The sequence below is a fragment of the Crocodylus porosus genome, unplaced genomic scaffold, assembly GCF_001723895.1.
Source record: "Crocodylus porosus isolate Cpor-Errol unplaced genomic scaffold, CroPor_comp1, whole genome shotgun sequence".
Classification (NCBI taxonomy): Eukaryota; Metazoa; Chordata; order Crocodylia; family Crocodylidae; genus Crocodylus; species Crocodylus porosus.
The window spans coordinates 53,291,573-53,319,186 of record NW_017728947.1 but is presented as its reverse complement, the minus strand read 5'-3'; the positions used below and the strand labels follow the sequence as shown (position 1 = coordinate 53,319,186).

Here is a 27,614-nt window from a genome sequence, read left to right as displayed (position 1 = left end):
AGGCAGGGGGTCGGACTAGATGATCTACCTAGGTCCCTTCCGACTCTAGCTACTATGAAACTATACTATGAAACTATGAAAGCAAGTAAGACCAGTGGTCCCCAGTACATCTGGCCTCGTGGGCTGGAGGAGTGCCATGGAACGTCAAGCTGTGTCATCTGGCCTGCAGGTCTGGAATTTGTCAATGGAAGCCTCAATTTAAGCTCCTCCACCACCAAATTTCTGGTCTCTTGGACCAAATGACACTGCCCCGTGCCCCAGATCCAGGCCGTGGGGCACCCAATGAGTCAGAAATTTTGGTAGCAGAATAAGCATGGCTCCAGAAGCATTAATTACCATGGCTCCAGAAGCTGCAGCAATGAATGCTGCCCTCGCTCACCAGGCTGCCAAATTTCTGGACCCATGAGCCAGATGGTACAGCTCTGTGGGCTGGATTTAGCCACTAGCTTCAGAGAACATGAAAATCAATGCATCTAATTTGCATTTAATTCCCTTTGGACTGACTGTCCATAGAAAATAGTTTTTGAAATGTAGCTCACAGAGGTGTACCTGGGCACTTCAGCATCCCAGGCAACAGTGGTGCAGGGCAACATCAGCGTCTGGGCTGCTGGCAATGGCATCAGCAGGTGGGGTGACAGTGCAGCAGCTGTTGTTTTTGTGCTCCCACCCCCAACTAACCAAGCAGGACTGGTGCCTGTCATCCCTCCTTAGCTATGCTACTGGTAGCTAGATATCAAGAATGACATATGGGTTGAATTCCCTACTAGAAGAGTTAACACAATGCAAGGTGTTCCTCTGGCACAAGAAAACCGAGGGTCTGGCAGTTATCATAGAATTACAGAAAAGGAGGGTTGGAAGGGCCCTCAGGCAATCATCTATTTTAGTTCAACCCCCTGCTCAAAGCAGGACCATCTCCACCTCGATCATCCTAGCCAAGGCTTTGTCTAGCCAGGTCTTAAAAACCCCCAAGGATGGATTCCACAATTTCTCTGGTAGCCTGTTCCAGAGCTTTACTACCATCCTAGTGAGAAAGTTCTTCCTAATATCTAACCTCAGCTTCCCCTATTGCAACCTGAGACTGTTGCTCCTTGTTCTGTCATCTGCCACCACTGAGAACAGTCTAGCACCATCCTCTTTTCAACCCCCCTTTACATAGTTAAAGGCTTCTATTAAACCCCCCCTCAGTCTTCCCTTCCCCAAATTAAACAAGCCTGGGTCCCTCAGCCTTTCCTCATAAGTAGGGACCTACCGAATTTGCAATTGCGAGAGTTTTGCAGAAATCAGGAATTCAGGTGGGCTCTACAAAAAAACAACAGGCTCCACAAAAAACAGCAGGCTCACTCCAAAAAAAATGGTGGGAAGCTCTCCAGCAGTCTTAGAGCATGGGCAGAATGGGGGAGAGAAGAGGGTAAGGGGAGAGAGGGAAGGACAGAGGGAGGACAGGGAGAGAGGCGAGTGGGGAGGCAAGGGGGATGGTGGGGTGGGGTGCAGCTGCTCACAGCAGGAAGTGGGAGTACTGCGCAAGCAGCTGCACCAGGGCTCTGGCAGGCAGCTGGGAGGCTGCACTGGCATCTGCAGAGCCCTGGCCCGGCTTGTTGCCAGCAACAGGCACACACATGAAAGAAGCCAGGTCAGGGCCCCAGACCCCAGTGCAACCTCCCAGCTGCCTGCCACAGCCAGCCTGAGACCCTGGTGCAGCATCCGTTCTTGGGGATGGCTCGATACCGTGGCTTAATTGCCCTGATTAAGACCAGGGAAACCATTAATCCAGGCTTAATAATGCAGGGATTAATGGCTTCCCTGGGTTTAATCAGGGTAACTAAGCCACAGTTTCAGGCCATCTGGTAATCTCCACGGAGAGACAGGACTGCCAGGAACCCTCAAAGACATGGGGGGCATGCTCAGCCTGTAAAAATGGCAGCTGAACTTGAGATCTGCTGCAAAATCAGCCAGCCATCACCCTCAAATTCAGTAGACTCCTACTCATAAGTCATATGCCCCAGCCTGCTAACCATTTGCTTTGCCCTCCGCTGAACTCGCACCAATCTGGTATCTGAAAGGAGGATGGTTGGACCCAACCCAGAACTAAAGAGCAGTGGGTTCCTCTACTTAAAAGTAGGCCCCAACAGCCTTACCTGGGGTCTTGGGGGCCCCCTGGTGCTGCAGCAGCAATCCTCCTACTCAGAGCCTGGCCAGCAGCCAGTATGGCTCTGGCCAGCCAGGCTCTGGTTTTGAGCTGCATGCACTGTCCCCATGTCCTTTATTATTTTTGTTGCCTGATTTTGGACCAGTTCTGACTTTTCTCAGCATATTTTTTAACATGTGGGGGACTGCATACAGGATTATAAATGAGGCTTGACTAGCACCAGGCACAGTAGCCTAGCACCAACGCTATTTGCAGTTTACTTCTTTTCACAAAAGTATGTTATAACACCATTAAAAGCATAAAGCATTTCCATATCTCAGGAAAAAAAGAGTTGCCACAAAGCAGTCATTCTTGCCTTATTCAACAGGAACTCAGTTCTCCTATCAATGTAAAACACAATGACATACTTAGAACAGCTACCTTTAAAGTTAGCAGTAGACATATGGTTCTCTTTGACATTGAGAGCTAGGTAGAGAGGCAGAGGATTTTGCCCTTGACTCACAGCCTGTTGCTGATCTGAGAGTTTAAAGTCATTTACCTAAAAGGAGTAAAAATTGCACAATGGTGAACTGAAAACATACACAAAACTGTAGAGAGATAAAGCAATTGATATGTTTTTATGGAAATACTTCTCCAGCCCCATTGTACAACAACACAGGCTTCTATCTGTGATTGTGTAAGCATTAATAAGAGCATGGTTATAGAACATGGTATGAAATTCCTTGCACTTTCCAGATTTGGGATGTTAAAAGAACAATTTAAATACATCCCTGTAGTTAGAAGGGAGCATAGTAGCAAAGCAGTTAAGGGGTCTGCTATGACATTCAAGGCACAGGCCACCTAGTCAACCCAGCTGGATTTCAATACTCAGGTTATTTGGACTAGGTGTCAAAAGCAGCCAAATGTTCTATCCACATGGCTCCTTTGCATGCCACTGGCTATAGAAATAGTTGGGCCTTAACCAAGAAAACCCAGTGGGATACTAGGCCCTGGCTTTGACCATAATCAGTTCTTCCAAGTAATATTACTGCCAATGGAAAGTGTTCCTCCAGGGTACATACCTTACCATGCAAGATATATTCAAGAGCAACTGCCCACAGATCATTAAAAGATATAGAGAAGCCTTCTTTGGCTCTCTGGCTCAGCTGTCTTTGATAATGCACCACATGCTCCAAGGAAAAAGTGTTTGTTTTGCTCTTGGTCACGTGCTTCTGGGCCTCATTGATCGGCCTCTCCAGATCCTTCTGTGACCAACTGGCATCTTCATACAAGCTTGACATTGTCCTAAAGCAATACAGCATTAATGAAGGATTGATTTAGGGGAATATAGTGGCTCCATTTCACCAATTTCCTTCACTGAGTGTTTCATCCCTGCTCCCCATCCTCATCTGAGAACCAGCAACAAGGAGAAGGTGGTCATGTCAGAAGAACAGGAAATGAATGAAGGGGATCCTGACAAAGATTTCAATTCGTACTTTCAAGAGTCTGCCAAGAGCTTCACTGGCAGCACACAAACTTGGACCGCTAACTGAAAAACCCTAGAAACTTGACTCATAGGGTTAAAAATTAACTAAAACCTCAGTTCATCTCCTGGACACATACTTGTGAATGTCCAGCAGTAATTTCAATCTCAACATTGCTAAAACAAAACTCTTAATCTGCCTCCCTTCTCCAAATCCTTCCCTCCTTTTTTGATCACCCTAGAAAATATCATCATCCTCCTTGTCACATTGGCCTCTAAACCTAAATTTCCTCTTTAACTTGATTCTTTCTCTAGTTCCTCATACCCAAATGATGAGTAAGCTTGCAGATTCCTTCTGCATAATACAACAGGTCTATGGTACAGCCCTTCCTGTCCTTCAACACAGCTAAAACTTTCAGTCAGGCTTTCATCTCACATACTGCAAACTCTTCCTCCGGACACAACACATGCAATTTCACCTCATATTTATTCAGAATGCTGTTGATCACATCGCGCCCACTTTGTGTTGTTCTACAAGAACTCTCCTTTTTTTCCTAAGGCATCAAGTATAAGCAACTTGTTTTCATTTTTAAGACTTTCATTGGGTGCCTAACCTTCTCCTACTGCATACCCTTTCTCTTACCTGCAATGAAGATGTCAGTATCTGCTTCTGTTCAGTCCATGATGTCAGCCTTCACCTCCCATTTGCTGCATATTTAACAAATACCTGTATGCTTGCTCCCATACTTCCCCTTGTGCTTGGGAGGAACTCACAATGAGCATGTGCAAAGCAACTTCTGTCAAATTTTCTCTTAAAATATTTCCTTGCTATCACACAGCCAGAGTTGTAGTTCTGGAGAAGGCAATATAAACTACATCTCCTGTATGTTTACCCTGACACAAAACTAATACAAATGAATACTTTTTTTCTCCACCCCTTTCCCAAGACAAACTCACCAAGTTGAACCAGAAGTGCCACCGATATATGTTATACAGTCAAGGAGATTTAACTTCTTGAGACCTGAGAGTTGGCCATACAGGGATGTCATTGCTCTGGCCCCACCTCCCGTAGCCATGATTGCCACAACTGGAACCTGTTTGTTAAATAAACGTTTCTCATACATACATGCATATGAATTCTCTAAAGAATCATCTCACCTCAGCCACACATCAGATGACAGGCCAGCATCCTACAGGTAAGAAAGTGGAATTGAATCTAAGTCTAAGAAACAAATTCAATTATTCAAGCCCCTTGCTTAGAGAGCAGCAAGGACTAGAGATCACACAGAGGCAGGATACTCTCTAAAACCATACTGTGAAACCTCCTCAAACCAGAAAAAATTATATAGTCCCAGCATGACTTATGGGGAATTAAGTACATTTAATTTCTATCTGTCAAACACAGAAATGGAAAGGAAATCAGGATTTTTTTTGTAGAAAAATTCTGTATATCACGGAAAGTAATTATCTAGTTTGTTTCAATTGATCTGAATCTATTCAAACAAAGTGTGTTTTAATACATATTTATGAGCATGGACTACAGGCTATAGTTCCAGAATAAGGGTCTGAATCAAGGACAGCAGCAGTTCTGGAAAGGATTTAAGGTCATAGGGTAGGGATATGTAGTATATTTATTCAGAGTAATTTGAGTAGAGCACAATTCCACATGGCATACAAACTACACACAGCATACAGCTTTACACCAGTACAACTCACTCTTACCTCTTGAAAAGGGAAGAGTAGCTCTATGCTGGTGCAAATTACATAACGTACTAGTTGTGTGTCTACTCACTATTCAATTTCATTCCGGACTACTCATTTGCTTAGAGTGCAAACAGACTGCCCTCTGCCTGGTAGTGCCCATAGTAGTGTCTACTGCAGACAGCTAGCTGGAGAGAGTTGGTCATTTTCCACTCCTTGCTATGAAATAAATTTACTATGGAGAATAATCTTGGGTAAATGATTCCAAATAACCATCATATGTCAACAAGCACAGATGACAAGCAGCTCAGCACAAGCTCCTAGGCTAAATACAGACAGTCAAAAAGCCTGAGTCTGAATTGATTTAATCTTCCCAGGTGAATCTAAGCTGTGCAGATTGAAGTGATAAACAAGTGAGCAGACATTCACTTTTGATCCTGGAAATACAGTCATATTCCTGCAGTGGCCCAGTCCAGAAGCCAGAAGGCACCAGAGCAGACAGCTTGGGCCAAGCCTATTCCCATCCACCCTGCAAGGGAGGGTTTGCAGGGGAGGTGTAAAGCATCCTGGGATGCTGGGGGGACTGTAAGTTAACTTGAATCTTGACAGAAGTTCAATAAAAGAACTTAACCTAAATCAGTTAAGTCTGATACTACATCCATCCAGGGTTATCTTAAACCAGTTTCAGCCACTTTGAAAGGGGTTTATGTACACTGAACTTCTCTTGTGTTACAGATTTGAAATAGTTTCTGATTGCTTATACCAGTTTGTGTGTAATTTTTGTCCCTAGCCCTCGTGTGCAACCATGACAAAAAGAGCTAATGTCACCGACTAGTGTATTAAGCAGGAATTATGAGTAGATTTTCTCTCTGTATACAGAATTGATGACTAATGCTGAAATATTACCTATTTGTCTGGTGTCAGCATTTTCAAAAGAATCCTAAAAAATTGGAAAAAGTACAGAAAAGATTAATGAAAAATGGCTGAAAGGCCATAGAAAACCCTTAAAGTAAAAGATGTAAGGAATTAAATCTGTCTAATTTAACTATAAAGTAGCTGCACAGAGAGAAAATAATTGGTACTCAGGGAGTGCATCTACATGACATGCTTAACTTCACATTAGTATAATTTATTGCACAGGAAGAAGTCAGAAGCCACGTGTAGATGCACATGCTTACTTCACATTAAACCTTCCTAATACTAAGTAAATTTGCTACCTGCAAATGCAAGTAGCAAGTTCACTTGGCATTAGTAACAGCACCATAGTGCTTATGCAGATGCCTGACTGGGAGTGAAATCTGCTCCTGGTCAATCATCCACCAGGGGGCAAGAGATAGCTCCCTGCCCCCAAGAGTACTCTGCTGCCAGGACAGCCTCTGCCACAGGACCCTGGGCAGGGATTATATCCCTTCTCCCCAGCAGCAGAGAGCTCTAAGCCTCCTGCTCCGGGACTGGGATTGGGGAGTAGGGGCTGAGAGACCCTTATTTCCCGGTGGCAGTTCTGTGACCACGGGGCCAGTGCTGGGAGACATTTAGCTTCCTGCACCAACTCCATGGAGCTGGCACTTGGAGATAAGGTTCTCCCAGCATCGGCCCCACAATCACAGAGCTGCAGCTGGGAGATAAGGGTCTCCCAGCCCAAGGCCCATGACCACAGACCTCAGGTTGGGAGATAAGCATCTCCAAGCAGCGGCCCAGTGGTCCTGGAGTCAGCACTGGGAGCTGCCCCCTGGCGGGGGCTGGAGAGCTTGTTTCCCCACCAGCTCCATGCTCAGAGCTGGGCAGGGAACAAGCTCCCCAGACCCTGTATTATGTGCCTGGGTGGGGACAATGTCCCCCTGTGCAGTCAGCAGGGAGCTTCCAGCCCCGACTCTGCAATTATGGAGGGCTGGGAGCTTGTTCCCAGCCCCCACTCTGCAGCTGTGGAGATGAGGCAGGGAACAGGCTGAGAGCTTGTTCCAAGCCCCCACTCCATGAATGGAATTGCAATTGCAGAGCAGGAGTTGGGAGTTCCCTGCATGGAGACAGTTCCCAAGTTAATCCAGATAGCCCCAGGCTGTGCAGGGAAGCACATACAGCCTGAAGGTGGCTGAGGACTCTCCTGTTTTGGGCAGTCCCCAGCCAGCTCCAGGCTGCACATACAGACTTCCCCATGTAACCTGGGACTGGCCGGGAACTGTCCCAGTCAGGGGAAGCTCCTAGCCCCTGCCCTGATTGGGTGATCGAGGCATGGGGCTTGGAATGAGCTGCAGAGGTGGGGCAGGTCCCAGCCCCCTTCCCCAATCAGCCAATGGGGCAGCTAGGAGCAAGCTAGCTACTAGCTGCCCCATCAGCAGATCATAGCAGGGGATGGCACCTGCCTCTCTCGCGCAGCTTTTTCCAAGCCCCAGGGCCTCCGATCATGGAGCCAGGGCCAGGAGCTCCCTGCTGCTGGTCCAGGAAGACATTTTCCTCACCCCAGCAGCAGACAGGCCCCTGGGGCCAGAAAACAGCTGTCTACTGAACCAGTGCTCCCTGCCAGCCCCTGGGCTCTCACCCAGGGGGAGCCTCAAGCTCCCCCCACTCACAGCAGGGGTCCATTGCAGGGCTGCAGGGAACTGGGAGCAAATCTGCTCCCTAATCCCGCATGTGTAGACACCTTCCCAAAAACCCTTACTCTGTAGTAGTTTACTGCACAGTAAATCTAGGCTGAAGTAAACGCATGTGTAGACATGCCCACGGGCTCTTTAATCTAGTCGAGGAAGCACAAAAAAGAGCCAGTGAATGGAAACTGAAGACCGGTGAATTCAAACTGGAAATAAGATTCAATTTTTATTTTATTTTTTTACTATGGGGGTGATTACCCATACTGGAGAGAAGTTTGAAAGGAAGGGATGTTTTCTCCATCTTCTGCTGTCTTTGACTGAAGACCAGATGTTGTTCTAAAAATATGCCTTAATGAAACATAATTTACACATTTTAGTCAAATGCAAGTTATTGGTGCGAGTAACTGGGTGAAATTTAAGGCTCTCTTATATACAGAAATATTAGGCTACAACAGATGCGTTTATGGTCCCTTTCCCCCTTAAATTCCATGAGTCTTCTTTTCTGTCAGCTTCAGCCTTAGGATTTTGCTAAACATACCTCATGGTCTTGGAGGTTCTCTTCTAAATGAAGAATCTCTTTCAAGGCAGCAGCAACTACCTTCTTCCTCTTCTGCAGGAAATCTTTCTCCTGTGAGCACAGGTCAAATCCCAAGCGCATGTCTAGGTTTTCCTGGCTGGCACAAACCGAGACCCATCTATGAACAGACGCCAACACACTATCCAGCAAGGATAGTTTCAGAGAAAATCTGCAGACAACTCAAAGCTGTGAAAGATTATATAAACGTTTTGGAAGAAAGAAGTGGAATTCAGAAGGAACTTGGTATGTTGGAAAAGCTGGGCTAGAAACAACAGGAAGTTCAATGCTGACAAATGCAAGGTGCTACACGCCTAGGGAAGAATAAGCAAAAGCACAAAGATAAAATGGATGATAACCAGCTAGATGACAGTACTGCAAAGAAAGAATTCGGGGTCTTGATGGATCACAGATTCAACACTAGCCAGAAATGGGATACAGCTACAAAAAAAGTGGTTCTGGGCTGCATCAACAATAATTTTGAGACTGTTGAGAATGGGAGGTGATAGTGCCACTCTCCTGAGCACTCGTTACGCCTCAGCTAGCATATTGTAGGCAGCTCTGGGCTCTACATTTTAAAAGGATGTGCAGAAGTTAGGAAGGGTCCAAAGTAGACAACCAAAATGATAAAAGGTTTGGGAGGCAAGCCATCCAAAGAAGGGTTGAAATAGGCATGTTCAGCTTGCAGAAAAAATTATTAAAGGGTAAAGCATGACTGCAGTCCTCAAATATCTGAAGGGCTGCCATAAAGAAGATGGAGAATACCTTTGCTGCAGAGCATAGACAATGCTGCCCCTCGAGGCTGTGGGGGGACCATTATCAGCCGGAGGCATATGAAGCAGAGACCCATAACTGGCTTGGTTATAAAACAAGATTAAGGAGCTGGGACATTTGTTGAGGGGAAAAGACCATGGTTCTCAACTTTTTAAACCTAAGGCAGCCATCAGAAAATGCCAGTTCTCAACTTTCACTCATTTCTTGACTATGGAGAGAGTATAACAGAACTCTGCTGATGGAAAGAACTCAGAAAGCACAGCAGGTCTGAATGTTTTTGATGCTATAGATTCCTACTGGAAATCTCTGGGTTTATCTTGTCAGTCATGTGTAGGTGTTTGCATATTTAGCTGTAAGAATATTGCCTGGTACACTGAAAGAATCTCATCACTGAGTTTGGTGCCATCACTGAGAATCACTGGCATAGGGTGACAAAAAGAAGAATTCTGGATCTGCAGTTAGGGTATGTGATGTGTGGAGTTGTATTTGCAGGCCCCAGATGGCAATGGAGAATGGAGGGGTTTGGTTTCCCATGCTTCTGTTCTTTGCTGGTCGCTGGGGCTGGGTGGGAAAGGAATGTTGTCCCCTCCTGTTGCTGTGGTGTTGGAGGGGCAGGGGTGGGAGGGATTTGCCTTAGTCAGAAGCACTGGATGTTATCTGCAGCCAAGGTTGGGGATTTTGACTGGGGTATGTCAGTGCTTCTGCTGGGACTTTACCCTGAAGGATCCTGGCTAGATGGGGCTTGCTTCTCTAATCAGAGTCAAACCAAAAACCACACTTGTGATCAGGAAGAAATTTTACCAGATCAACACGGATTGTGTAGGGTTTTGCCTTCCCTTATAATGGTCCTCTTCCACAGACTTCTCAAACATGCTTCAACACATTTCCTGTCCTTGGAGTGACAGGACATGGACAGTGCCACTCTACTAAGAGTGGCAAATGCTTACCACTTTTACGTAACACTGAACCTGGCACTGCTATTAGATGAATCACATACATGCCTAAACACAAAGATGACAACACTCTAAACTTGAAAGGAAATGTACAAATGATAAATAATAAAAACATCTTGCTATACGAGTTAAAGTATTGCTGAATTCTCTGTAAGCAAGACACACAAATGACTATATGAAGTGATGATGATATTGCTAATACTTTGCTTCTATATATCTGTGTACTTGAAGGAGCTTTACAAAGGTAATTCTCATGTTACTATCATTCTCATCTAATAGACAGGAAAAACGAGGAAGAGACATGCAGATCAGAGATTTCCCATCTCTGCAATGCAGGCGGGCTAATTAGTACTGCTGAGTGACACTGCCATATCCCATGCTGCTTCTGGTTCAGAAGGCAGATTGCAAAACATAGCGAGACAAGCTTGGCAGTGTCACTATCAGGCATAATAAGTTTCCAGGAGAGCTGACCTAAGTGATCTGTCCAACGTCACGAAGTAATTCAGAAATGGAACCAGAATCCAAGTTCTAGTCATGAGACCGCGCTCCCTCCCACAACAGGAGCACACCTTCTTTCAAGATAGATGTAAAAGGCCAGTGAGCAATGGTCTGCTGCCTCCTTAAAGAACACCATTAAGAAATGTGTCTTACCAGTCCCGTGTCTTGAGTTGCAGCTCCAAACTTGCTTCCTACGAATGGAGAACTTAGCTGAATTACAATTTATACTTATAGATTAACTCTGATGGATGAGTCTTTTAAATTCCAACTGTGCTCCTGACAAATACTATAAAAAAGTATGCAAATATTCACTACAATTTGCTGGTATAGTTACTACTTTTTATAAATATTTGCATAATCAAGTTAAAGTGATGCGAACACTCACAAAGAATGATCTCCAAAGTCACATGGATGACAATAAGCACACACATTTTAAATGCACATATGTATTACAAGCACTTATATATCCCTAATGAGAACTGAAATATCACCATTTGATTTGTAACTAGTCACCACTGCATGACAGTTCAAAACTGTAATATTAAAGTTTTGACTATTTTGAGGGAGTTGCTAACAATCCATGTTCCTTAACTCCTAAATAAATGTCTTTAAATAAGATTTTTAAAATGGCATTCAGCTCAGGCAGATTATGGAAGTTAAATTCATTAAACAGCATACTTGGTGCTGGTTATTAGTTGAGTTCCACAAAATAAGTTATGTATTTTTCCTTTTCCTGGGCTTCTGGTGTTTACATCACAGAGTCAAGGGCCATCATACCTTACCGGTGTATAATTTTTGCTCTAGCACATGCTCCCTATATTGATCTGCTAGGATCCAAAAAGTGTATGAAACAGCTGTAAGATCTCTCTTAATCTACCACAGTATCTAAAGAAAGATATATTCAGCTATAAATACCAAATACCAACTATAAATACCACCGGCAGACCCTGGTGCTCCCCCTGCTTGGTGACTGGTGCCTCCTGTGTCTGGGAGGGGCACACCTGGGGTCCCTCTGCAGCCAATTGCCAAGCCGGGGGGAGGTGTGGGGAGGCCCCCCAGCACACTCCCCGACAGACCAGGAAGTAAACCGGAAGTACTTCTGGGTTTGCTGCTGAGCACATGGAGGGCCCGCCCCCACACTCCTGTGGGATGCTCCTGTGGCATCGCAGAGATCATGAGCTGCGCCTGGTACCTCAAGGTATGTAGAAAAAGCTTTTAAAGCTGTGTCTATGTCCGAATCACTAATTCTCTGAATCAGCATCGACTCTTCAAATTCGGATTCAGCTGAATCAAATCAGGGACAGCGATCCGAATCAATGAATCAAATCACTGTCCCCGATTCAGGCCGAATCTGAATCGAATAGGGCTCGCTTTGCACACCCCTAATGTCCCCATCTCCAGCACTCACATAGCTGCCACGTACTTCTTCCTACTTCTATGCATCTAACCTAATAATGTGGTAGTGAAGCCACTCTCCATAAATGTCCCCACAACCACTCCCACACAAACTGGACACGAAGATTTTGAGAGCAGAGACAGACACCAAGTTCAAAGCATCTACACCGCCTTGTTTCTGGGTTTGCGCAGTGAGAGTGAGACTGGATGGGCAGGGCTGTGCTCTTCAGTAGTAGCCTCAAGAATGGGACAGAAGCAGTGTAGACAAATGCCTCAGTATCCAAATTTAATTTTTCATACACTATCATTAGCAAACTTTGGTAGCGTTGCCAGACAAAACAGCTTAAAGCACTTCCTTTTTGGAACACGGGTGAGTGCTTAAACCACAATAAAGCTATCATTGTCATTTCTGACTCTACCTTTCAGGACCATGAGGATGGGTAGGCAGGAACCTAGGCACTGTCTAGGGAGGCAGGCCCCCTCACCCTCCTGTCCCCTGCTCCCTCTTCTCCTGAAACCTGGCAGGAAAACAGAGGTAGTGGCACAGAAGCACATGACAGTAAGTGCAAGGCATTCTGGGAAATGTTACTCTGGAGCATCAGTGGAGTTTGCAGCTCCTGGGAGGAGGTCGCTCAATTTTTTTGCCTCTGAAAACAAGTGTTTTTTTGGCTGCTTGACATGGGTGTCTGTGGCAAAAATTAAGGAGACATCTCCCCTCAGCAACAGTAGCAAACTGCAGCCTTTGCCCCTGTGTGTTGCTCACTACCAGACCTTGCACCATGAAAAGAAGGTACAGGGGAAGGAAGGATTGGCCAGGGCAGAGTCCTGGCCAGTTATGTTGCTGCTGGCTTTTTGCCTTCCCGACTTCCCTTCCCCTGCCCTTGTGCGTCAGGGTGGAAGCTTTGACATCGAGGATCTAAACCTGGGGTTGTCATCCTTTTGCCTACACAGCCCAGAGCTTGCCACCTGGCTGTGGCTGTGGGCCAGAAGTTTATGCTCTACAGAGCAGTCAGCTGCCTGTCTTCACCGTCACTGCAGATACCTGACCCCTCTGTAGAAAGCGAAGTACTAATGCTGCAGAGCAGCAGTGTGGGCTGCAAAGGGACTGTGTGGCATGGCACAGCTCTGTACCACAGAGCCCCTGTGCTGCACTGAACCTTCACCAGCCAGATCCGGCCCAAAGACTGTAAGCTGCTAACCACCAAACTAAACAATTCCAGTTTATCAAGATGGTACAGCACTGGGAAAACAAGTAGTTAAAAAGTGCTGTGAATATATAGAACATATTAATGCATAATAATATCATATTATAAATTCTTATCTTTCCCCGCCATGCTTTGCCCATGAACAAACATCCCACTATACATTTGAACCATTCACATATGCCAATGGTAAATTTTAACATTAGTGCAGATGGAGCAAAGACTTTGTGGTCAAGTTCAAGTTAGATGCTCTGATGCATACATTATGATTTCTTTTAATATGTTGGAAAAAGAAGAGAGCTCACAGTAAAGATGGAAAATCTCTCAAGAGAATAGTTAATGAGATATGCTGGAGCCTGCCTCACTAACACTTACCTCACTTGTTACTGGTTTGGAAAAGTTCACATAGTCAAGTTCAGGTAACTTAATTGTTTTTAACAAAGATCTTACAGTTTAATAAGGATGGTGGGGTGGGGCAGTGGGACAAGCAGCTATGGACTAAGATGCAGCTTGCCACGGTGGAGGCATGCAAACAGTGGTGAGGCCAGGTGGCCACAGGGCAACTGAGGGCTATATCACACAGCCTTCACTTGTCCTTCTGCTGCCAGCAGTGACATCTGCTGGGCCCCCAGGGTAAGGTGTGGTATGGATTCTGCATCAGGCCATGTCCACCACTAGGCATGACCCCAAAGATCCTGGCCCAACAAGGGCCAGATGGAGTAGCTCTGCAAGTTAAATCCAGCCCACAGGTCATGTTTTTGACACCCCTGATCTAGTCCAGCTCCCTATTAAAGGACCATTCAGGATGATTCCCAACTAAACCACCCTAGACACTGTATTGTCCATAAACATTTATCAGGATACCGTCAATAATCTCTTAGCCTTCTTTATATGTGACACAGCTATTTCCAAATTACCGTGTGTGTACTAAAGAATTGTAACAGGCAACAACCTACAAGGAATAGTCAATTAAAAAGGTGAAGCACTTACATGTACTATAGGAAGAATTACTTTCACTTCCTGTCCCATACGAAGTAATTTCAGAGGCATAGTCAAGGATGCAGTGGAGTTATTTCCATCCCCCCCATCATCGCCTGACCAGTGCTGAAAAATTTCATGCATTATGACCATAAGCAAAATGCATTGGAAATGAAATCATCTTGAATTTACATATGACATCCTTCTGTTAATGGATCTGAAGGTCCTTAATAAAATTGTGTTCTATTATTTATTACTATTGAAATAAAACAAATTTTATTATAAAGTACTAAATAATAAAGAAAATGTACAATGCAGTGAATTCTTCTTTATTGCACACAACCTGATGAAGAATGAACTGGATTAGAAAAGTTGTCCACATGTAGCCCAGCCATGCAACTGGTCCACTAAAAAATAGCCAAAAAAATCCTGGCCTCCAGCCTGTTTCCTGGACCATCATAGCTACAGCATTTCTCCAACACTACCAATTAAAACATATATAATTATTTATAAACAAAAACTACAAAAAAATTGAGAGCAAATTAATTTAGGTAAGCTTCCACCAAACGTATCTGGGGTAAAAGACTACAGCTGTTTGACTCTCATACCTTTTTGTCACCAAGAATTTTATAGAATGCCTGTGTCTATATACAGGCTAATGGTAAATCAGAGGAGGAATTTTTAAGTAGTAAATGTGTCACCTGCAGATGGGCATTCAGTTCTGGTTCCCAATATGCAGGGTAGTGGAAGAAGAAAGATTCCACTAAGCCAGAATCCAGTACGGTTTTCTGTGTTTCTTCATATGACCCTTTCACTCTAAGTTCAAGCTTATCTTCTCCTGCAGATATAAGTCAAACAAACATGGAGAATGTTCTCAGTGGTGGCAGATGACAGAACAAGGAGCAATAGTCTCAAGTTGCCGCAAGGAAAGTTGAGGTTAGATATTAGGAAAAACTCTCTCACTAGGAGGGTAATAAAGCACTGGAACAGGTTACCCAGAGAGGTGGTGGCCTCTCCATCCTTGGAAGTTTTTAAGACCTGGCTAGGCAAAGCCTTGGCTGGGATGATATAGTTGGGGATGGTCCTGCTTTCAGCAGGGGGTTGGACTAGATGATACCCTGAGGTCTCTTCCACCCTCATTTTCTATGAGTCTATGATAACAGTGATAAGAGCCAAAATGATGGAGGAAGGTTAAGAAAAAATTCACCATCAGTTATAAGCTAAGTATCTATGCCCCTTACAAGCCCTCATTGGCCTTTGGCACTATGAAACTATGATTGACATATCTCCCAAAGCCCACCTATCACATAAGTATTTTTCCATCTTCATACACAGAAAAGTTCCTCCAGAAGGCTCCATGAATTTTTCACAAATGAAAAGAGAGCTTGTGCAAGTTAAAAAGACTTTGGGGTTTTTTTTCCCACAGTATGTCAAAATATGAAATGTCATGAAAGTGATTACAAGTAATGGTAATTTAAACAAGTAAAAACTCAAGGTATGAATTCAGATACCACTGTATCTCTGCAATAGACCTGCATTACTTAAAAATGAAAACCTTTGTCACTCTGAAGAGCAAACATTTAATTTCCTGCTAAAAGGTATGTTTGATGCTATTTCAAAAGGGGACAGAGACAGTGGTGTTAATATGGAAAAGCAGTGAGAAAGGTCTCTCTCTCTTTCTCTCTCTCTCTTCCCTACACATGCACATACATACACATCACTGGTACCATAATTACTATATAAAAAAAATCCTTAAAAACAAGGGAGTCTTTCTCTGGTGAAGCGTAATATCATTTTCACATTGGTCTGAAGAAGTACACACCTTCTAAACACTTTGGACTCCTTTCCTTGCTCACAGAAACTTCTAAACAGGAAAGTGGACGGCTCTGTGACAAACAAATTTTAAAAAGGGATGCAAGTTACTGAGAATGTTACCTATTGAAATGGAACCACCGCTCTGGCAATTAGTATCTTGAACCTAACTGCATTCTATATTTAGAACAACTTAGGACAGCTAATAATACACTCTTCTCTAAAATTATCTCATTTTACCACATGTAAAATGTTCTGGTAGCTGCTCAGACCGTCTGCTGTCTCCTAGGCAAATTAATGATATTTGCAAAATCATTGATATGACTGGAAAGCATCATGATAAAAAGTCTGACATATAATTAAAAATATAAGTAGTAAAAAATAAATGGAAAAGCCAGACACAATGAGTTTTGATAGAAACTCTTCTGTCCAAGAGATAGGGGTGAGACCTGCCATTACTCCACTGAAATGTTGTATAAGCAAGATATTTCTCTTCATGTCTTTGAAGTTTAACTCCCAGGATGCCATCACTGCAAAACATGCCTTCTAGGCAAAAGTACAATTTTTTTTACAGTGTATTTCAGGAAGAATGAGAGGAGACAAGATATCAATCAAAAATGTAAATATTACCACTAGGATGCCATTCGTAATGAGGTTTTCTGGAGGGTCCAATCTGGAGAGAAAGAACATTTTTCACAACTGGCCAAAAGCATTACAAACTTCAACCACTCTTATTTTGCTTTTTAATGAATTGAGAACTGTCTGCTGTATGGAAGAACTTCCTAACTGCAAAAACAGGACAATGAAATAATGTGTGTACAGAAGTCACGAAATCTCTATGACAGAGATTTTCAAGGAGAGGCTGGATAGGAATCAATCTGGAATAGATTAGGAATCCTGCATATGTGCAGCGATATGGATCAGAGGATCCAAGGCCTCTTCCAGTCCTATGAATGTATAAAATAATTCTATAATCAGTTATGAGCTCATTAAAAATAGCAAACAGAATTTGGCAGGATTGCCATTTTAGAGATATTGTTCTATATTCTTTCAATAATGTTAATTCTGCTTCTTTCATCTCTTATGACATAAAACATGTGAGGGGAATTCTGTGTTGAGAAAGTAACATGGAAGAATGCGTGCTAAGCAAGAACCTGACTTGTCTGAGACACAAAAGGCTTGACTCCCCATACACTGTATATGAACAACTCAAGTAACAGACAGAAGTTATATTTCAAGGCGCCCATCATGCAACAAAGTGCTCTACAGCTGTGCCCTTACAGAAGGGCATGGCTGCAAAGCACTTTAAAAGGGCCCAATCCTGAGACAATCTGAATCCTCATTACACGAGGGTTCAGACATAGGTGCTTCAAAGCAGAGCACCTTCATTAACTTGTGTCCACATGCACCAGGAGCAGGAAACTCTGCTACCAGCACTGTCTTCAGAAAGGGAGGGGGAGAAGGGAGTGGAGGGAGTTCCATCTGGGGGTTTTTCAGCTGGTGCTAGAGCGTGGGGAAGATGGATTGGAAACCCCCCCCCCACCCCCCTGCACACACACCCCCTCTGCAAAGCACCATGACTACACCTTCATTCTGGCCTTTAAAGGTCATTAGTGCTGGAAAACCAGGCACCCAAGTATTATTCTACACATGTAAGCACAGGTCATATCCACCTACTCCTTTACTGATCATTCCAATCTGCTCACTATTTCAAACAACCACTCCAGGCCTCCAAACTGTTTGCTCCTATTCCAAGTCCCTATATGGCCTTAAATACAGACATGCTTTACATAAATACATTCTGTATGCACTATAGCTGGGAGAAGTTCCATTGCATTTGGACAGCAAGTAGTGCTGCTATATGGGGTAAAATGGTCTTACCTTAAAGAGGACCATGGGTAATACAGAGCCTAAATGTGGCCTTTGCCTGCCTACTTGCTGCTGCACTGCAAATGCCTCCTTTCTTGCTCTATATTTCAGCATTTCAAACATCAGTCATCAAGAAAGAGCTGCAAGGAGAAGTTATCTATTGTGCAAAAGCCCATGTATTTGTTTTTTTTAAAATCATCCCCAACCATGCAAAAGTAAAGTATTCTTTTTAGAAAGCAAGGATTTTAACAACCTTTGCAGCAGGAGGACATTGGAGTCCATTGTTTCCTAATTTAGCTGTGGCAAGTTAGGGTACGGTGCTTTGTTGTTGTGTGGCAGGGTTGCCTGTGTAGTTTTAGTAACAGCTTAAACAAGGATTTGCTTGGAATGGTTTGGCTAGGAACAATCCTGCCTTAGGCAATGTTTGGATTAGATGGCCTCTAGAGGTCCCTTCCAGTTCTGGTTTTCCATGACTCTATAGTTCTATGACTTACAGCATTATAGACAACCTGATATATTCTGTCCTCAACTGTTTTGTTTCATATTTGGACTTTGATTGGTTTCTGTGCTTCCACATTATGTCATGTTACATCATCAAAATCATTATATCAGCATGCACTAAAGTGTCAGCAAGCTAATGATGACACATTCCTTGTAAGTCTATCACTGATACAAATCTTTTACCCCACAGTGCCCCACAAAAAGTTTTTCCTCCCTCATCCACTTTTGAGGTCTTACATTTCATCCATTCTGAACTCCACTTCCAGCTCTGTATTACTCTAAAAGTAGAAAAAGGCAAGAAATTAAAGTTGGGGAACAGAAAACTTTCCATGGAATAAAAGGCCTAAGGATTGTTTACTCAGATCTGGTTAGGAACACAATTACCAAAGAAAGGGTTAAAGAAAGATGTATAAAAATAAAATGAGAGAGACACTTAATGATGAGATGGCCACAGAAATATAAAATGCTTCATTAATGTCATCCATTTAGAGTACAGTGTACAAATTTTAAAACGTAAGACTGGAAGGAACCTCAAAGGGTCACCTGCGAGAGACAAACAACTTAAGAGAAGGTGCTATGGATGAGCCCATAGTAGCCTGATTGGTGAATTTCTAGATCCTTGCTGGAAGCTCCCACCTCAGCATTATAGAAAAGCCCACATGCTTTGCTCTAAACTGAGCAAACCTAATTCCTTCAACTTTTCATCCCAGTTTATGTTTTTTAAATTTATTTTTATCTTTGTTAAGCTCCTCTGGACTTTTTCATATTTGTCTACATCTTTCCTAAAGAGTGGTGCCCAAAACTGGAAACAGAATTCCAGCCAATGCCTCATCAATACTAAGTTGAGAGAAATAAGTACTGTATTTTCATTTATAACCTGCTTCTCAGATGAAGTACTTTTCCTCAAAACTTAAAAAGCTCACATGCTCAGATGATTGTAATGGCTAGGGACAGACCATCAAAAATCCTGACCCTGAATTGATTCACTCTTTGCAGGTTAGTCTAAGCTGTGCAGCTTAAATAGATTAATAACTGGACAGACATTCTTTGTTAAACCAGGAAATGCAGCCTGCAGCGGCTCAAGCCAGAAGCTGGGGGGCAGAGGGGGGCACGGGCACTAGAGCATACCTGCCAGCCACTGCCAAAGGGGAGGGAAGGAAAAAGCCCTCCAAGCCTCTCACCCCTCCCTGCTGGAGCAGAGGAGACATACGCAGGCACCAGCTGGGGCTAGCAGGACACAGGGGATGCCAGGCACCATCGTGGGTGGGGGGAGCTGCTGCCAGACTGAGGAGTAGGGGTGGAGGAAAAGTTCTTTCTTTGAAGCAAGCATGTACTGAACACAACTATTTGCAAAGCATACAACAAGGAACAGCTAAAATCTTTGCCTAAGCTAAGATACAGCCCAGTAAAACACAGCATAACCAACTTGGTAAAACTTAAAATGTAAATGAGGAAGACAAGAGAAAGCTTTGCATAAATTTTACATAATCCTGTGTCTCCTTACAGCCAGGCATTCATAAAGGCTTTATTTAGGTATTCTCACCTTTTACAGGTTCTGCTTTATGTAAATATAGCTCTCTACACTCTTTGGTGAAGCTGTCTGTAACTTCCCTTAACTACATCTCCAGCACATATGTGAGATGATTGAGACTGAAGCCAAACCCCCAGGGTTCCAGGGGAGAGAGGGGACAGGGACAAAGTAACTCCATCCCTGCCTGGCTGCAGGCAAGCCGTGGAGGTGTGGCTGGGGCTGGCAAACCACAGCTGCAGTCTGCAGCATTTGCCAGTGGAGAAAGAAGGGACAGAGGGAGGAATTTGCCTCAGGGGCCATTGCAGGGTCTGGCAATGCCTTGCCCCTGCTCTGGATAGAGAGTAGAGGGGAGGGGCCAGCCAAGAGCAGAGCCCAGCCCAGCCCAGCCCAGAGAGTATACTGGGATGCTGGGGGAGTGTGGTTTAACTTAAACCAGCAAGGGGTCTGGGACAGATGATGCGTAAACTGGCTTGAGCCAAATCAGTCAAGTCTGATGCTACATTAAACCAGGTTTATTTCAAACTGGTTTCAGCCATTTTCAAACTGCCTTATGTGCACTGAATGTCTTTAAACGAGTTTAAACCAGTTTCTGATCACTTAAACTGGTTTATATTTAATGTCTGTCCCTAGCCCATTAGTTTAGTGTGGGTTACTTGCCAAATAGGTGCAACTGAATACAATTTTTCAAATATGACAGTTGCCCAAAATTTCACTGAAACTCAATGACTTTGAAGTTCTTATTGTTACTGAAAGACATATGCAGCATGCTGGTATCAAAAACTGAACTTCTTTTATAATCTATTTCCAATTCATAGTCAGCATTTGAACATGGATTTAGGTTTTCATCAATTTCATTTTCTGGGAAGTTGGCTATCTTCAACATTAAGATCAGCACATAAACTGCAAAGGAAACTTGCTTCAATGAGATTTTTTTCTGACAGACTTCCATGATGACTTGTCTTTGTTCCAGCACCCTGCTTCTTGGATTAGCCTAAAGGTACTGAAAAATGGCAATAGCTTGATGACAAACACTCTTTCTACAAGGTAGCTTATACAAATGATCTTTCATCTTCCACCAGTCAGGAACAGAGCTATTGTCTACCCTAAATTTTCATACCATAGCACAATTTCCATGTTTTAAAGAACAGTCTGCAACCTTCAGTTTAAATTCAGTTAGAAAATTCTGTCATATGTTTTATTGTTGTTGTAGTTATTGGAGCCATGTACATATTGCTATCAGGTGGTTAAGTAAAGGTGTCTTCCTTCAACCTTTTTTGTGAAGACTGAAATAAAGGAGGCTGTCCAGGGTCAAGGGGAGGACATGGACCCCGAAGGGTCAAGGAGGGACTCTGGGGGACAACACACCCCAGGGAAAACATAAGAGAAGGAAAAACAAGCAAAAATGCCCTACCTGCTGCAGGAACCACGGTGGGACTGGAAGCGGCGGCGGGACCCGGGTGGCTCGTTGGCCGCAGTTTTTTTAAAGCAAAAGCTGCTGCAGAGAAGGGGGAGGAGAGCCGGCACAGAAGGATAAGAAGGGGAGACAGCAAGATGAAAGGGGAGGAGAGTTGGAGAAAGAGCAAAGAGAAAGTATCTCCTGGCCCATAGGGCAGGAGAATGCCTGAAGCAGCGTCAATAGAAAGATGCTATTACCGGACTTAGAAGGACGGAGGTATCCAGGCTGCATATCATCCTAAAGCCGCGAAGAGAGCCTGCAGGAGGGTCCTCATCAGCAGAGTCTGGTTCCAGTGAATCGTCCAGGGGAGAGGTGAACGGTCAAAGAGCTAGCTAAGACCATCACGTCCTGGACGGAAGACCTGGGAGAGCCCTTCGGAGGAAGGTTTCTTCTCCGAGGCAGAAGGGACGTCAAGGGTTGGATGCATGTAGGGTACACTAAGGGTAGGGAATAGGTAGCACTAAGGGGGCAGCCGGTGGAGGGGGCACACTGTAACTTAGATGCCCCAGGATAGTAATCAAAGGATTATTGAGAGGTGGCAGGCAGTTTTGTTGCTAGCATCTTTTCCTTTTATTTGTTAATTTTATCATCCGGGATGCCGGGGTAAAAGTAAGGCGGAGGGCTATGAAAGGCCAAGGATTTAGAGGGCCTAGTTTGACTCGGCCATACAACCCAGGCTCAAGCGAGACCCAGGAATACGTTCTCACATAGGGAGGGCTGGCCGCGGAAAACAACATCAGCACACCATCGTGGCTGGGTATAGGGCGAGGTACAGGGGAGGTTGGAGCCTCGTGAAAACCATCACCCCTCGGCCTGAGATAACCGAACCCGGACGGTTGGATCCCTCCACCACTGATAGGATTATCAAAGTCATGGCAGGCAGGATTAGGAGGGGATAAAACTGCCCGCGGTGACCCTCGTGGCCCTAATACCTTTGGGACGGAGCAGAAGACCATTATCAAAATCCAGAGCCAAGTGGCGAGGGACCAGATGATGGAGGTGTGGTGGGTGCAGAGGCACTAAATACTTCAGCCTTCTCTGCACCATCTGTTACTGACTCTTCTTTCCCTTTTAGTAATGTAGTTAGGGGTGTGTGAAATGGGCTGTATTCGATTCGGATTCGGCCCAAATTGGGGACAGTGATTCGATTCGTTGATTTGGATCTACATGTTCCTACATGTATCTACATGTCCCTTTGTATTCTTCTTAATTACACTGTACTGACAGAATCTTTTCAAATTGTTTTATGCATCTTGCCAGTTGAAACTTATTTTGTACTTTAGGCTGTTTAATTTGACGTGCTTGTACTATACCTTTATTCTCATCCTTACTTATGTGACACTGTTTCTACTGTTTGGTTGTTTCTTGCTTAATTGTCAGATCACTAGAGAACTTCTGATGCTTTGATAATGGTCTCTAACCATGGTTACAATGTTTTCTAGCTTTCCTTTGCATCAAGACAGTTTGCCAATGTATATTATTTAATATACTTTAACAGCCACTATCAAATCACCTAGACTTCTTTATCCTTTAGACTATCTTTGCAAGAGTCTTTGCATCAATTTCACAAGTTTTCCAATGTCTTCTTTTCTAAATTCTGCTACCTTTATTCTGTTGCTTTCATGCCTTCCTTTCCTCAGAATAATAAAAACTCTAGTACTTCAGGATCATTTGGTTGGTTGATTGGCATCCTTTTGTCTGCAAGAGATGGTGGATATTGCAGCCTATAATGTAGATGGCTTGCAGTGTTTTGTGACTGAATAGTCCAATTTGATATCCGCATGATCTGTGGCAGTGGTTGCAAGTACGTGTGTCATGGTTGGCTGCTTCAGGAGCTACTTGCTTATTTCATGATCCCTCCCACCAAACTTGCCTTTCCCACCTTGATTTTCAATTCATTCCTTCCTATTAGTGAGAACCAATTCTAAAATAACTACTTCAATGAAACTTTTCTCCACCTTCCAAAACAAAAAGTTGTCCCTAATACATTCCAATAACTTAATAAACTGTGTGTCTTCCTTATTGCTTTCCAACAAATAACTGGGTAATTAAAGCCCATCATTACCACGAAGTCCCTTTCTGTGGATATTTCCCATATATAGCCATAAGAAAGGCACCCATGGAATGGAAAGGAGGTAGAGAAATGATAGCCCTACCCATTTCTGGCTGGAATTTCAGTTTCTACCTCTGAATTCAAAATGAAGCTTGAAGAGGCTCTTTCTCGAAGTCTGACTTCAGCCACATCAAAGAGAACAGTGAAGAGAAGGTCATCTCTGGTGAGTGGATCTTCATCATAGACTCTCAATTCCAGGATGTTCTAGAGATGAGAGATTTTTCAAGAATAGTATGCTTTTGTTTTCCATTACGTTTGAAAATGACAAATTCCTTGTGATAGGTTTCTGCGGGGTTGAATTTAATGAGAATTACTGTGGAAGACAACGAAGACATTTTTAAAAGTGATGCAGCCATGCCCTTGACCAAACAGCATGGAATAATAAGCATGTTCAGATATCAACTGGTAGGTCAAAAAAGTTTTTACCAACATTATCTAGACAAATAGTCCCTGGGTAGAAACCACCTGACCCCTGATGATCTAAGATCAGTCAATTTCCCTACCTTAACTTGGGCCTGGATTCTGAAACAGAAGGTTTCATTCCATTCTGGTTCACTAGAATTCAAGATAGTTTTGGTCTTGGCCTCTTCCTTTGAAGATGTTGGCAGCCACAAGGTTACATAGCAGTCAGTGGCACTCACTATAGCAGAAAAGAAAAGATAACATATTTAAAACAATTTTCTAGTTAGCTGTCAGTGTTCCAGAACTACTGCCTGCTAAAAAGACACATTTTAAATTAGCATAGCTATTGTTGAGGTAAGGAAATGGAGTTACCAATTACTGTGTTGACAAGGGAACAGAGATACAACTAAAATATAGGAGTTTTAGGGTTAACTAGCATCTTGGCTTTCTATAAGCCTTGATTCAGTTTTATAACACATTTTAACCAGGAATCTAATGAACTAATTATATGCCTAGAAATTAATGAAATTATGTAATGTAATGAAATTACTTCTAGAAAATTTCCAGTTTTGAAGAGGGGATGCTAATACACAGTGAATGCCTGGACTTGCCTACAATGCATTGAAATAAATAATAAAGCACATAAGTCACCCAAATCAAGCCACATGTCAAGAGTTACTAGAGGAAATCAGTTTCTCCCTCACACGCACCCTTTGTGGCAAATTACTGGCCTGGGATGAGGTGTCTATTGCCATAATTAGACTCCTACCAGAAACTGAGCTAACTAATTTAAAGCTAGCTTGAGGCACCTCCACACATCACTATGGAAACTTTATAGCTGTAGTATATACACACTCTGTATGTTCCTTCAGGCCAAATCTTTCTCTCTCTTTCCCTTAGTCTTATAATGTTCCTAGCATTACAATCTTACCTTGATAAAAACCTTCAGTCTCAAGTACCATTACACTTGCAATTCAGGTGAAGTTACATGTTATACTTAAACCAGAACGTTAAGCAGTGTTAAAGTTAGAACATACTGTAAGCAGTCACTCATTAAGGACACTTACAGAAGTTGTAAGGGCACCTTGATCACACTGTAACTTTTTGCACTTTACATAAAGCACTGAAAGTTACAGCATCATCAAATTCTAACACACATGTGCTCCTGTGCAGGGGGGCTCAGTTGCCTGCCTTGCAAGCCAGCTAGAGCTCCAGAAGCCCCTGGCCAGCTGCCTGTGTGGGCAGGGGTGGTCTGGAGTCTTCTGTGCCCCCAGATCCAGTGCCAGTAGGCACCAGGGACACCCTCCCTAGGGAGGGAGCCGTCCGAGGCCCCCCACCATGATCTCTGGCTCAGTCACCCTTCCCCCCCACCCACCTATACAGATGCAGGCAGCCAGCCAGCCAGCTGGTCAACCAGGTCTCCAGTGGGGAATGCTGGCTCAGGCTACTGTCAAAAAGTGGCAAGCAGGCTGGGCAGATGGGCTGCGAGCCCCAAGGCTTCATAGAACCAGTCTGGCACTCCCCCAGATCCCAGCAGGTATAGTTGGGCTGGGCCCACGCAAGCTTAGGGCTCACATACCACCCTGCAGTTCATCTGCCACTGGTTGTCAGTTACAGCATCTCCAGGCAGGGGTGCAGCTAGGTAGCAATTGGAGCTAGTGGGGGGGGGAGAAATTGTCCCTAATGCCCCATGGTACCAGTGGAGAGGAGGCACCCTCCCCAAGCCCTCCCCCCATATGGGGGAATATCAGTCAGCTCAGACGGCTGTTTCCAGGCAGGCAGGGGAGCACGTGCTCTACCCCTCCCTCCATGGCTGGCTGCACAGGTAGGGGTTAATTAGCCTCTTCCCTGTGACAAAGTAAATGCATGATGGTTAACCCTCACAGGGAACTAAATACAAGTTCCCTAAGGCACTACTGATTTAGAGCACCTTCATTTATTACTTGATTTAATGACGGTTACTTTTTGAACAATAAGCCATTTTAAAAGCACTCTGAAGCCACACACGTGTTATGTGCTTGTAGAGCTCTTTCAGGGGCCAGATTGCATGAAAAATGTCACTTCTGTCTGCACTCTAATGGTTAATACCATTTCTTGCCTGTATAGCTGAGACTGGTGAGGAAGGTCATTACTAGGAGCCAGGACACCTGGGCTTTATCCCTGCTCTGTGTAAGGGATGTGGGGTTGGGAGCAGTGTATCCTGGGATGCTGGAGGATTACAGATTGCTCATTTTATCCATGTGGAGCAGACTGAAGTTATCCTAACATGAGCTAAGTAGCACAGCCTAGAGTTAACCCTCACCTGAAATGAGATAACATTAAGAAGCTTAGCATGTGTTTGAGATATTTGGCATAAGTTAATGAGCTTTAACATGAAAACGTGCATTTTAAGTGCCATTATTATGGTCTAAATGAAACATGCAACTTCACCCTTAGATGCTGAAACACCCACATTCATTATGTATGTAGCAAACACATAGGCCAAGTCCTCTCTCCTCTGATGCACACGATGTTCTTCACCTGGTAATGAAGTTAGTGCTCAATACTTAACCACTGGAGCCACGAGGTCTACTTGACTTTTATATTTCTTTCTATTAATTAACCTTATTGGGTCTCCCTTATTTCTCTGTCTTCTATACTTCTTTCAGCTCCCTTTTGTTGTACTGCATACCTTCTCCATATCTTTCATAACACTTTAATTCATCTGTAATATCTGGTACTCCCATTTTTTTTAATTCTATACCTTTCTTTGGCCTCCCTTGTTTTCCAGAGTATTATTTGCTTTAAAAAGATACTAGCCCCAACTCTGAAGGATTCTGATGGAACAAGAAATGTACTCACAGAGGTCTGCTTTGACCATATTTCTGGCTCTCACAATTTTCACAAAAAGCAAACAAGTGGGAAAGGCATCCATCTGCAAAACAAATGCAGGATGCTCATACTGAATTGGGAAGCAAACTTTACATTATACTTTGTGGTAAAGTAGGAAAAAGGAAAACAATACTGTTAAACACACAACTAAATCTGAGATAAACAAGGAAGAGAAAAGATGCCTACTTTGCATGTCAGGTGGGTAGAATGTGAAGTCTGTACAACTTTAGAAATATTGATAGTAGTCACTAAACTAAGCAACCTTCTGCAGCTTATGCCTTCTATGTATTTATGCTAATTCGTGGTATGTTTCCTAAAAGATACAATGCACAGACACAAAAAGCTGAAGTGCATGTGAACTTTTAACCTCTGCTTGTGTGACCATGAAATATTAGGAATAAGGAAGGGATTTTAGAAGCATTAAGTACTAGCAAGTCAGAACCAAGGGAGTGAAATGTGGCGACCAAGTTGGTTGGTCACAGTCTGGGCCAACACAATTGAGCAGGTGGGGACTAGCGGCGGAGAGTGAGGCGGCTTATATTCGTATGGTTGCGGAAAAATGTTTTATTTTTACTTACGCTACCAGAAACAGTGCTGCGCAGGTCAAGCCCAGTTACAAACGACAGCTGCAAAACCAGTCGATAGCTATTAGGCGGACAAATCACTAGTTGGATCAAACTCGAGCATGCAAGGGCTAGGGGTATGCCAGGAGATGACGGTGGCGGAGAGACGTTCACAAGTAGCCAGCTTGTGAAAAGGCTCAAGGCGTGTCCTGGCGGGTCTCTGCCTTG

General features: G+C 43.8%; 1 protein-coding gene across 1 annotated transcript in view; it reads right to left on the bottom strand.

Moving 5' to 3' along the window:
• LOC109320784 (cytosolic phospholipase A2 delta-like) overlaps positions 1-27,614 on the bottom strand; it is a 52,569-nt gene that overhangs the window by 17,642 nt on the left and 7,313 nt on the right. Inside the window, exons 6-19 of the mRNA XM_019551040.1 lie at positions 27,402-27,468; positions 26,794-26,866; positions 24,054-24,190; positions 23,623-23,754; positions 20,709-20,855; positions 18,688-18,728; positions 16,711-16,753; positions 16,091-16,154; positions 14,970-15,106; positions 14,281-14,394; positions 8,433-8,564; positions 4,566-4,702; positions 3,208-3,430; positions 2,567-2,684 (exon numbers count right to left, since the gene is read on the bottom strand). Of these exons, the coding sequence (XP_019406585.1) occupies positions 2,567-2,684; positions 3,208-3,430; positions 4,566-4,702; positions 8,433-8,564; positions 14,281-14,394; positions 14,970-15,106; positions 16,091-16,154; positions 16,711-16,753; positions 18,688-18,728; positions 20,709-20,855; positions 23,623-23,754; positions 24,054-24,190; positions 26,794-26,866; positions 27,402-27,468 (1,565 nt within the window). The remainder of the gene's footprint in view (positions 1-2,566; positions 2,685-3,207; positions 3,431-4,565; positions 4,703-8,432; positions 8,565-14,280; positions 14,395-14,969; positions 15,107-16,090; positions 16,155-16,710; positions 16,754-18,687; positions 18,729-20,708; positions 20,856-23,622; positions 23,755-24,053; positions 24,191-26,793; positions 26,867-27,401; positions 27,469-27,614) is intronic.